The 13,116-nt window shown below is 41.7% G+C and overlaps 1 protein-coding gene across 1 annotated transcript; it reads left to right on the forward strand.

The window, feature by feature from the left end:
- On the forward strand, positions 1–1,242 carry LOC147463914 (uncharacterized). Its single transcript, XM_086491914.1, has one exon. The coding sequence runs from the start codon at positions 75–77 to the stop codon at positions 837–839; it is 765 nt and encodes a 254-aa protein (XP_086348040.1). The 5' UTR covers positions 1–74; the 3' UTR covers positions 840–1,242.
- Positions 1,243–13,116: the final 11,874 nt, after the last annotated feature.

Genomic DNA, 13,116 nt, shown 5'->3' on the forward strand with positions numbered 1-13,116 from the left:
TACACAAGAAAGATTCTCGGGAGGAAAGGAAGCGCGTGCTTTGCCTTGGCGGAGGGTTGCGTGTGTAGCAGAGAATGGCAGCATCGTCGGAAGAAGTTATCGTCACGTGGGGAGGCTTATCAGAAGATGAGGGGTTGAGGGCGAGGCTGCAGGCCATGGCTATGGCTTTGCAGAAGAAGGATGCCGCATTGCAGGATTTGCAGAGGCGGCTGCAGGCGGCCCTAGGAGAGGTGGAACAGGGGAGGGCCAAGGAAGATGCCCTGCGAAGAAGGGCGGAGATAGCGGAGGCGGCAGAGGAAGCGCTGGCGTCTCAGATGGCTCAACTGGAGGCAGAGGCCTATGCAAGCATAACGCAGAGCAACAGAGTGCAAAAGGATGCTGTCCAAGTCGCAAAGGAGACGTGGAAGGGAAGCGGAGAGGAGCCAATGGGGGCGAGGCAGCGGATTGAAGAGCTGGAGCGGTGGCTGGAGGCGGCGAGGGAGGAGGCGGCTGGCTGGGAGCGGCGGTACAGAGAGGTGGCGCTGCCGGAAAGGGCCAAAGCTCCAATCGAATTATGCCACGTAAACCCGCTCGCAGATGGCGACGTGGTGCGGCGTGCAGATAGCCACGTGGCGGAGCTCCAGCGACGGCTGGCTGAGGTTGAGCGGGAATTGGAGGCGATTCACGCGAAGCTGCAGGAGGCTGAGCAGAAGGTTGGTGGCCACACCCAGCAAGCAGTGAGAAAGGGAGAGACTGAACCCAGCGAAGCAGTTGTCGTGTCCATGCCGCTCAAAGAAGTTGCGGGAATGCTCAAGTTGCGACTTTGGTCTGCTGCCTCCCTCATTCTTTCGTCCACCTAGGCCTTGCCTACCCCCACAAGAAAATTTAGAAATATTCTCATGTAGGAAAACGGAGTCTTTTTCAATGTTTCTCATACAATGCATAACATCATGAGCTTCTACTCGGGGCCCCCCACCGGGCCGGCGGTCCCCTGCCCCCAAGCATACCTAGCTAGGTATGCAGTGCCTCCCTCACGGAAGCTCATGATGTTGAGGTAAGTCACACGATAGAGAAAGATTCTGAAGCTTCTACTTGTCTTGATTTTTCCCTTAATCGTCTTCCCTTCCAAGCTTTGTGTATGCATTCATGCAACCCCAATTTTCACCCTTTGGTATCAAATCTGGCTTTGTATGTCGAGAAGTATTTCCATCATCTTTTCTCTTCTCTTTCTCTGATCAAGATATCTTTAGTGAGCATTCGCAAGGCGGCATGTCCTTGGGCTTCGTTTCAAGCTCAGTTTCCACAGCAAGTACCATTGTGTGCTAGCAATTTATCCCTCTTGTGGAGAAAATTTTGACATTTTTTATTTCTTTGGACTAGCATTTTGTAGTCTTCAGGGGATTGTGCTATAATGTACACCTTGCAAAAACTTATGTATTAGCATATCCATTAGCCATGGGATACCATAATGATGTTTTCCACACTTTCATTGAGGATATAGTGGATGGTGGCAAATGTCTACGCTGGGCATGCATAATGCAAAAGGCCTCAGCTGCAAAGGAGACGTTGAAAACTATGTAGGGTCTTGATAGCCATCCACCTTTGGATATAGGGTCTATTTAGGATGTTGCAATTTCCAATAGTTTTGTTGTTTTGCCTATAGCTAAGCAAGCTTGTTGGGATGAAGGAGCTATAGAGGCTCATACATTGAGTATGCTCTAATATCCTGATACCCAACAATTCACTCAACAAAAGAGCAAAACAAGCTTGAGATAGTCAATCACACCCCAAGATTATGCAGGACAAAGGGATCCTTTCTTTGAAAAGATTAAAGATTTCAAGGAATAGTTGATTGTTGATGACGAGGTTATTCTTGACCGTTCTCTGGTGCAATTGTTTTTGTGCATTGATAGATTTTCTTCCACTCGAAGACTTGTGATTAAGGGCAAGCCCAAAGCTATTGTGTTTGATGCAAGATGTGTGTTAGTGACCAACCCCCCATCGAGCCTTTGTAATCGCCTAAAGGAGAAGTGTCATTGTTGTTGGAATTAGGGTTGCAGGAAAATACACACAGCTTCGAGAAGATGAAGGAGACTCAAGGCACACAACAGAGAGTGTATTACTTAGTGTGCAATGGAAAGATGGTAGCCCTAGAATGATGGGCGTATATACAATGTACAGGAGCAAAAAATGTCCTAGTGAGGAAACAATTGCCTCGTCGGTCCTAAGTGTGTTCACATACATGTGGTAGTGATGTGTATGCACACACATCACTACCACATGTATATGGTAACAAATCCCCCCGGAGTGATGTGGTGAATGAGAGTTGGCACATAGAGTAAAGGGAAGTGCCATGCCTTGAGGACATGATCAGTCCACAAAGGGGAGTAAGCCCAAAGCTTTGTGGAAAGCTTCAAACTTCTCACGCGACAATGTCTTTGTGAAATAAACTGGGTTCCTCGCAACTGTCAATGTACTCTGACTATCAGTGTAGATAGTGTTGGCAGTGTCATGTCCAACACCCAATTCATCCATAAGGCGTCTGAGCCATACACACTCAACTGTAGTTGTGAAGACAGCCATGTACTCGGTCTCACAACTAGAAGTGGCCACAGTAGGTTGCTTCTTGCTCGACTATGATATACATGAACTCCCAAGCATGAAACAAAAACCACTTGTGGACACTCGCGTGTCAAAACAACTGGCCCAATCTAAGTCCGAAAAAGCATATAAGTATGACGGCAATGATTCCTCATTGGGATAAAACAAACCAGGATGTAAAGTGCCACTCAAGTAGCGAAAAATCAGCTTTATATTCAGCACTATGTCTCACATTTAGTCCAGTGATTAGCAAATCATCCACATAAAGAACCACAATGAGAAGTACATCACCCTCATGCTTTACATACAATGTGCTTTCTGTTGGAATGTTACAAAAGAACCACAATGAGAAGTACATCACCCTCACGCTTTACATACAATGTGCTTTCTGTTGGACTGTTACCAAATGAGTGCCAGCCTCATTTGACCAAATGAGTGCTAGCCTTCTCATACCAAGCACGAGGAGATTGCTTCAACCCATACAAAGCTTTGTTACATTTGTACACCTTATCCTCTTGTCTTTTCTTGACAAAACTTCTTCAAATACATCACCATTCAGGAAAGCAGTAACAATGTAATGGAAATGGCCTATGAATTTTGAGAGTAGCGGAATTAGGAAATTAGATGAAGCACTTTTGTGAGATTATTTTGTGAGCATAGCGGGTGAACTTAATTGATGGTAGCAACATAAACATGGTACTTAGTTAACTTGGCATGAACAATACTTTTGCAAGAGAGAGAGTTTAGAGAACATGACAATAGTTAAGGACCGGATTCATATGGAGCCGGTCCCCCCTCCAATAGGCATTTGTATTATAGTTTCTCCCATCAAGAGAGACTTGGTACAATACAATCTTGGTGTTCCTTGTGACCTAGGTGATGCAATGAAGATGGAAAGCTTCATGCATCACAAGCATAACATAAACTTTGTAGAAATCATAACTATCATAAGCCTCAGTCCCAAGGCCTCAAACACCTTTGAAGGTGGAGAGAGCTAGCGGGGAATGCGGATAGGGAAGAGGAAGAAGAAACATTCCATAGGAGAAAGAAATAGTTCCTCACTTATCATTACTCTTCTTGCTAGCATACATAATAGCATAGTAATGAAGATGGAGAAGATGGCAAGCTTAAGCATTGAAGCATGGCTCTTGGTTGGATTTGCATTCCATAGCCAAGAGTGTTTGTGTAGGCTCTCACTTCTCACAAGCTTGGCGAAGGAGGTGGAGTTCCTCAATTTTCCAAGTGAGAATGAATCCACAAAATGAGTGTGTGTGTGTGTGTGTGTGTGTGTGTGTGTGTAGTGTATATCTCCCAGCACCCCCCTTGCTTGCTTGAGGCAAGTTGTAGCTTTTACACATGTTTCAAGCTCATTGGACCTCTCTCCCCCCTAGCCAATCACATCCAGCATGCATTCAAGTACATGGGTAGTCTTTGGATAAGTGTCCTTCTTACCCCTTAGAGAGAGAGGGCTTGAAAATATCTAGATATTTGTTGGATAGAACTAGAAGCTCATTGGACCCCTCTGTAGACCAACCAATAGCATTCAAGCACACCATGTGGTTAAGCATAGGGAGAGTCTGACATGTGTCCCATGTGCCCTTTGAGAAAAGGGGTGCCCTTTGGGTGAGTGGAAGGTTAAGTCAAAGATTCCCCTAACTTTGAGACTTTCATGCATAGAAAGCTTATCAAGCACCTTCCTCATTAAGTTTGTAAAGTCTCTTTTTGACTCAAGCACCTTACCCTCCCATCCATAGGAAACTTCTCAAACACCTTCCTCATTAAGTTTGTAGGGTCTCTTTTTGACTCAAGCACCTTACCTCTCATGCATGGAAAGCTTCTCAAGCACCTTCTTCATTAAGTTAGTAGGGTCTCTTTTTGACTCAAGCACCTTACCCCCCATGCATGGGAAGCTTCTCAAGCACCTTCCTCATTAAGTATGACAAGCACCTCAAGTACCTTAGTCATCAAGCATGACAAGCACCTTAGTCATCAAGCACGAGAAGCACCTCAAGCACCTTAGTCTCATCAAGCAGGCACCTTAGTCATCAAGCACGATAAGCACCTCAAGCTTAGGTCGGGTTCCCACCTCAAGCTCAGTCCTAGCTTGCCTAAGGTCAAAGGACTTTTAACACTAACCATTGAAGGTCTTTAATGAAGCTAACCCTAAGGTCTTTTAAGCTCCATTAGATGCACATTTCTCTTTGATAGACCATCTACTTCCTTTTGGACCCCTATGGAGATGTAACCATCTTTTCCTCTTGCTCCCCTGTTGAGGTAAGTCTAGAAGCACTTATTTCACATTGCTCTTTGATAGACCATCTTTTTTTGGACCCCTATTGAGATGCAATAATCTCTCCTTTTGGTCCCGTGTTGAGATAGGTCTAGAAGCACATGTCTCTATTCTAACCCTTGTTCCCGTTTATTCTCCCACATTAAATTATCAGTTTAATATGAGAAAATCATTTGGTAAAGTTAGATATTATATTTTATGACATTACCTCTCTATTGAAATCATAGTCGTCCTCGACTATGAGGTAGAGAAGATAAAGCCTAGTCATTAGTCCATGTTTCTTAACGGATAGAGGATCCCTTTTTACCCTACAACATCATTCCAAGATGGATGACTAGTCCATTTGGTGCTTGGGAGACGTAGTTGCCGCAAGCATTTCTGCTCTTTAGTCCATATCATACTTCCAAAGTAGAGTGACAAGTTCTACTTGGTGTTTGGGAGACGTCGTTACCACATACATGATTCTAAGCATGCATACTATTTGAATTTGTGCACAATAAAAAGAGAACTAGTCTTTTAAGACAAAAATATTTTTCATTTAAAATGCATTTCATATGCTTACTCTAGTGCAGCATTGTAAGCATTGACAATGCTCATATTATCCTTAAGCTAGGTTCCTTGCATCCATTTAGCATCTTTAAAAGGATAATTCTTTAACTTAATACGATATCGTCAGATAATCTTACCGTTTCTTAATACCTTGTCTTCATGTCATAGGATGGACTTACATTGAAGTACTTCTTCTTGATCTTCGATTTTTGGAGGGTCTGCAACTATTGCTTCTTTTGATGGCGCTCCTTTGTAAGGCTTATTTAGGTTCTCATGGAAAACATTGTGCATGAGCCAATGGTTGGGCAACTTCAATTGATAAGCCATCCCATTGACTGGCTTAAGAATTTTAAGGACCATAGTATTTTTTTGCTAGTTTAGCATCATACTCTTGGTGGTCCGTAGGACTCTTGCCCGTAGTATGCCTCAGATGAGATTTGAGAAACTTTAGCTGCAAGGCCCAATCATTTTCGTTAAAGGCTAAGGCTCTTATGTGCTTATTAGAAGCAACCCTTTTTGCCTTTCCTGTGAGATGGATATAACCCCTTTAATCTTTGTAAAAGATTCTTGTAGGTCTTGGCTATATTCATCAGCAGCGAAGATTTTCCCATGTACTTTAAGTATTAAGGGACTTTTGGATCTTCCTTATTTAACCTCAAAAGGTACTTTTCCCATAGAAGTATGTACAATATCATTGTACGCATACTCTATAAGAGGTAGGTACTTCTATCATTGAGAACATTGATCTACTTCCGTGACATAGGCTTTTAGTAGATCAAGATTTTTTAGATTAGTTATTTCACTTTGGTCATCTGTTTGTGGATGATAGGCCAAAAGATAAATTTAATCTACATCCTAGATTCTCAAAGAGACCCTTCTAGAACTTACTGGTCATTCTAGGATCTTTGTCTGACACTATGGGTGTTGGAAAGCCATGATGCTTGAAAATTTGAGATCTGAAGAGGGTTTCTATTTGATGTTCTTTAATAGTCTTTTTGACAGGCATAGAGAGTGTTTTCTTGTTAAGCATGTCGAGTTAAAAAATTCAAGTTGCTTCCCTCGATCAAATTTTAACTTTTGGTATACCACGCATTTTGAAACATACTCTTGGATGTTTACTTTTCATGGTAGACTAGCAGAAATACATTTCTACTCCTTGAAGAGTAGATTATGGATTCCCTCCTTGCCCTGCATAAGGAGAAGTATGGGATTCATACATGACCTTCTTATTATATGGGTGAGTAATACATAGCCTATTGCCATTTGGAAGATAACCATCCGTCAAGGTGAGTGGTTCTTTTTTCTTCCCTATTACAAAGGCTATAATTACGTACTTAAAGATTTAGCCAGTAGCATACTCATCTATCATAAAAGATAGATCATTGTGAGTTACTATAGACACCACATTTACCCTTGGTCGTTGTGAAAGTGCATCAACCACTTGATTGTTCTTGTTAGCAATGTGAGCAATATGAAATTTAAATTGAAAAAGAAAATTTGCCCACCCCATTTGTTTGTCGGAGAGCTTGGTTTGTGTCATGAAGTTCTTGAGGCTTTGTGATCCATTCATAGGGTGAATGAAGTCCCCAAGAGATAGTGTTTCCACGTGTTTAGGGCATATAGAATAGCTAGGAGCTCTTCTTTTTATTTGCCCAATACACACTTATTGAAGTTGAGTCTTTGACTCTCATATGCTATGGCATGCTCTTCTTGAAGCAAAATAGCTCCAAGGCAATCACCATAAGCATCACATTGGACCTCAAATGGCTTTGAGAGATCTGGTAGTGTGAGCACACATTGAGAGATAAGCTTCTCAAAAGCTTCTTGCACTTTTGCAGTCCATGAATACTTAATGTTCTTTTTTTGTTAAGTCATGCAATGGGCCTGCTATTAGCGAGAATTTTTTCTATGAAGCATCTATAGTATGCACACATACCTATGAATCTTTGTACCTCCCGTAGATTCCTTGGATTAGGCCATCCTTTTCTTATCTCTAACTTTGTTGGATCCATACGGGTGCCATCTTTAGAGATAATGTGACCTAAATATTGAATCTCTTGTAGGAAAAATTCACTTTTCTTTTGATTAATGAAAAGCTTATTCTCTCTCACAACTTGAAAGATTACCTGGAGGTGTCCCTTGTACTCCTCAAGAGAATTTGGAATGGCCTGAAGATTTTTGTCCATCATGAGTTTGAATGCGTCTAGAGAATTTGTCAGGCCAAAACTTGCAAATTATCAAATAGATCTTCTACCCGGGTACAGGAAATCTATTTTTGATAGTGATCTTATTTAGTGCTCTATAGTTGACACACATGTGATATGTGTCATCTTTCTTTTGCACTAAAAGTAATGGTGAACAAAATGGAGAGGAGCTAGACCTCACCATCCCTTTTTCCACCAATTCATGCACTTGCCTCATGATCTCCTCTTGTTGAGCTTGTGAAACTCGATAAGGAGGCTTGTTAGGCGGTGAGCTTCTTGGTAGGAGCTCAATTGCATGGTCATCATCCCTCATTTTAGAGGTAGCTCACTAGGGATGTCATCAATGAAAACATCTTGGAGTCCATTTAGGAAATTAGACAACTCTAATTCCTCTTGATTCCCTTTATTGCAGGGATATGGTGTTCCCCAACTCATTAGCATCTATATACATGCTCTCTTCCCTGTAGGTGAAGTAGATTCTCCTTTTAGAGAGTTTCATGTTGGAACCATGGTGCCCTAATGATAACATTCTCATGTTTGAGAGGGGAGATGAATAAATCCTTTTTGTCCACATATCTTTGGACATGAAGCCTTAATTTTCCAATTAAGGAAGTAACAGAGACGTCTTGTCCCTTGATAGCTCCATTGGCTTTCAATGCATCTCCCATCTTGTGGGCTTGTATGCCTAGCTTAGTGGTCAAATCCATGGATATGAAGTTGTGAGTTGAACCAGGGTAAAAAAAATAAAGGCATGATGCTCTTCCATCTTTCCCCAAGCATAGGAAAGGAGAAATCCTTGGTAATGAGCAACCTCTTTTGGAGCTTCAAACATAGAGGCTCTAGGAGTCTCATTGTGGGCAATTCGCTTGGGGCAAGGATGATAATCATGGCCTTGCTTCCCACACTTAAACCATTTGTGGTCCTTACGAAAAGTTTCTAGCTCTTTAGGAGAGAGTTTATATTTACCTTTGTAAATTCCCTTCTCCTTGGACCGATTGTTGTTGTTGTTGGAACAGCCTTGGTAAGAATTTTGGACATTGGTTTTCCTCTTGGCATCACTTTTGTCTTTATTTTCCATGGGCTTGACATTCCGTCTAGCCCCTTGTTGGGAATTGATGCGCAAAGCAACCATGGTATGGTGGATTACTTCGGTGATAGAACCAGGCCGTTGAGAGTTAACATACTCGGCCATCTCTTTGGGTAATCCGGCACAGAATTATTGCTTTTGCTCGGCAAAGTCTATCTTTTGAAAGACAATAGCCTTGAGATATAAAGCCCAAAAATTTTCTACATATTTGTGGATAGACTCATAAGAGAGAAGCCTCAAACTCCACCATTTGGTAAGCACTTTATCCCTTTGCATCACTTGCAAGGAATTGCTTCATGATGGAAACTCGTAGAGTTTTCCATGTCTTTGGGGCTTTGCCGTTGCCACGAGGCTAGCCCACCATCGACGAGTCGATTTTTTGGAAGTGCATAGCTACATGGCGTAGCTTGGAGGACTCCGTGAAGCCCTCGGCTTCAAAGGCCGCATCAAATTGTTGGATGAAAGCCAATACTTTGTTGGTAGCACCAAAGGTGCCATCATAGGTCAGAAAAGAGATATTCTTTCCTCCCTCTTTGAACTTCTTTAGCTTTTGTGACCTTTGCCATGCAGGGTAAGATTTGCGATGTCCTCCCCTCTTGTATTCTCTAGGAGAATAGCCATAGCTTTCATTGGTAGAGGAGGAAGGTGAAGAAGAAGGAGAAGAGGGTGACCTCTTTCTTGCCATTTTCTTCCTTTGTTTCCTCTCTTCCCTTTTGGAGTGACGAGGAGAAGGACTATGGGTTAATCGTTTCCTCTTGGGAGGAGTTGGCGATCGTTTAGTCCACCTTCTTTGTGGAGCCACATCTTCGGAGGAATTTAGGGATTCATTACTTTATTGACGTTGGATTCCTCCTCTCGTATGGGAGAGAGTCTTCTTTTGGGGGTCTCATCAAGAGGCCTCCTAAGCTCTCTCCCCTCTTGGAGAGGAAAGGAAATCCCATAAGCACGAAGTTGTTGAGTAACTTCGGCTTGCAAAGCGGGGTTGCCCATAGCTTGTTGCAACCTAGTGACAAGATAATTAAAAAACATGGGGGCATCATCATTAACATCTTCATGTGCAAAATCAAAGTTATCAGTGTTCATTCTACTCTCTTGGTTATTGTCATCCATGTTAATAAAATTTATGTATTTACTTAGTGTATGCTTTGGCAATTCACAGCCTTAGTTGCTACTCCTCTTAGCCTTTGAAAATAGGTACTTAAGTATCTACACCCAATGCTCGAATTTGTTAATTATAGAGAGTAGTGGAGTGAGTCTAACATAGCGAAGTTGCCGAGGGAATAGCTCATTTTGGACTTCTTATGGCTCAATAATGGTAAAGTTGGCAACGTATCTTCTTTTTTCCCTTATCACCAGTATTTCCATATGAATTGCTGCTAGCAGAAGCTTTAGGAACAGATGATTTTCCACTCACAGAAGAATCATGAGAAGTGGCTGCATTATTGTTACCACCTTTTCTTTGAGTAGAAATAAAGGCCTATTCAACTACACGCTGTCTAGTCCTGTTTTTTTTGGAAAGTGACTCTTGCAATAGCAATGTGCATAATGTATCAAATTTGACAACTTCAGGATTTCCTTGGGTCACAAGTCTCCAAGTACTAGCAAAAGTCTGGTAAGAATCTGGCAAGACATCAAGAACAGTTTGCACAAGGGAACTGTCTGGAATGACTTCACTTGCAGAAATAAGTTGCTCATTGATATCCTTGACACCAGCAAGGAAAATGTCCATATTATCTTCCTCATGCATAATCTTTGACTCCAGCTTTTTACACAGCAATGCAATTTTTGCCTCATTGCGACTTGCATAAAGACCAGCCAGAATATCCCAAGCCTGTTTTTGCAGATTTTGCTAAACGTATGTGAGGAGTAATAGTGCACTTCACAAACAATGCAATCAATGCATGAGACTACGCATCTTTTACGTCCCAACAACGAGCTTGTTCTGCCATAGGCAAAACAAAATCTAACGGGAGCAATCCTTGCAACAAGACCTGCAACATCGCCTACATCCTCAAAACCAGGACGTACATCAATGCCCTGCACAATATTCCAAACACCCTTTGCATAAGGAGAAAGTTGGACTCACTTTTGGGCCTTTCAGTTCTAGGGAGAGAGTGGTGCTTGAACAATGAGGAAGAGGCTAACTTTACGTTGAAAATAGACATTTTGGATCCAAGCTCTTTTAGAAAAAAGGGAGAAAATATTATTTTTGTTCATCAAATAGCACAATTTCACGCTTTCAAGGCATAAATGCCATAAGTTCTACTAACTCTGTACTGATGAATTTCAGAACTTTCATTGAAGACTCTATCTAGTATCCATGTTCTCGCCCAAATATGACTTTGAGTAGCTCTACTTCCCTCTCAAAACTTCTTCCCTTTTTCCTTTTTACGCTAACCTTTCTATGTATTCTAGTGCATACCATGGCTACTTCTTGAAGGCCTAGCACTACCATTGACTCTGTTAGCATTTTTAACAGTTATACTATAGATGATCAAGCATGGATACCATCTCGAATAACTATCGGAAGTTGGGTTCTATTGCAAACTAGGAGGAGGAAGAGGAGGCAACGCAATGATTTCATGGAGGCTTTCAAGGGACAAGTGAAAGAGTTTAAAGTGTGTGCACAAAGCAAGCGGGTGAAAGAGGTCCTCATACAATATGCTTTCTAGCATGTAGACTTAAGGTTGCAAACATCTCCTCCAAGTTTTCCAAGGCATTGATCCAGCTGTAAGTTATTTTGAGCATCTCACTTAGTGCATGATTATATTCGAAGGTTAAGTGGTGGATAACATCTTTGGTCTGTTTCAGATATTTATCCATTGAATAGGACAGATTGGCAACCAATTGAGAGCATAGTTGGGATTTTTTATGCTTTCCATGCATTTATTGGTGAGCAAATGTACCGAGCAAGACAACACAAGGAACTTGCAGATAATGGAATATTCCTTTATGATATGTCATATGTGAAACCGAGAACTTCCATTGGTTGGGGTCGTGTAGCTCCTTTGTCACTTCCATCCTTTGACAACAAGGATTGGTCTTTACTAGCTTCGCAAACTAGTGAAAGCTTTAGGAATAACTAGCTTTATGATATACAAAAGTCCCTCAAGTATTCAATTGCCACAAAAATAGGTCGGCTCGCACTATTTATGCCTCTTGAAGTGTTTGTAGATTTTTTCTTCGATGAGCAAATAAGAACTACTGCAACAATGTTCATTTGCAAGTCTGAGAGTTGTTTGGACCTTTTAGATGATAATTGGGATAGGAAACAATCACAAAGCAAAATCTATATTTTGCAAAAGAAGTCCATAATTGCAAGTTTATTATAAGCTCTCAAAATTTCATAGTGTCATTTTACTATTTTAGATATCATCTTCTTAGTGGGCAGCTTATTCCACTCGACCAAGATACAGAGTCTAGCCTCGAGAACAAACCTTTATCAATGGAGCTCTACTTTCGAGACAGCCTACTTACTGTGATGGAGACAATGTCAAGCACAACCCTTGCAAAGCTCACACTAGATCTTACATGTGAAGAACTTCCACTTTCGCCGAAATTGTATGCATTCAGTCTCAACAACAAAAAGGTGCTTACTAAATGGATGAATTTTGATTGTCTTTAATACATTAAGACATAGAATCTAAATTTTTCTTCTTTTCAGATTCTAAGACATAAGGAGAAAACAACATTGTGCAAGGAGTCACTTACAAATACACTTCACTTAATGGCTTCCACCGGAAGCTAGGTCACATACCTTGTGTACACATGAGCTTTGATGTCATGCAAACCACGTACTCTTCAAAATGACTAATACAGAGACATTTTGTGATGCTTAAACAATGTTTAAAAAATTACACTTTTTATGGTCTCAAAACTTTACAAATTGTGTTGTTTCTGTCAAGATGTAAACAAGTTATTGCTTCCTTTTTCCTGCTCTTCTCCCCTGTCCTCTCCCCCGGTTTGTGCCACTGGTCCCCTGTCCTCTCCCCCGGTCGCTGCCACTAGTCCCCTGCCCTCTCCCCCGGTTGCTACCACTGTTCCCCTGTCCTCTCCCCCGGTTGCTGCTACTTCTGCCTCTGGGAACGCTGGTCTCGGGCATCCTTTCACATCGTTCAAAATCATGGGCCTCTTCCATGGCTTCCCATGCATCTTGCACCTGTGAAGCTTCTCTCTTATTTGTCAAGATTGGATTGGAAAATCCAATTTCCTTCAATTTGGCAAATCAATCACATAATTCGGAAATCTCGAAACTACCAGTTGTCCAGTAAATACCTAGAATACATAAAAGTAATCCAAAATCTCCTATGCGGTTGGTAACAAAAGCTTTTTGACAAGCATTTGTGGCACTTGACCAAGCAAACCAACTGTCCTTGCTCTTGTCGTCGACGTGTAGCCCATTCCTC

This window comes from Adiantum capillus-veneris, chromosome 2 (genome assembly GCF_014529385.1).
Source record: "Adiantum capillus-veneris isolate H3 chromosome 2, ASM1452938v2, whole genome shotgun sequence".
NCBI lineage: Eukaryota > Viridiplantae > Streptophyta > Polypodiopsida > Polypodiales > Pteridaceae > Adiantum > Adiantum capillus-veneris.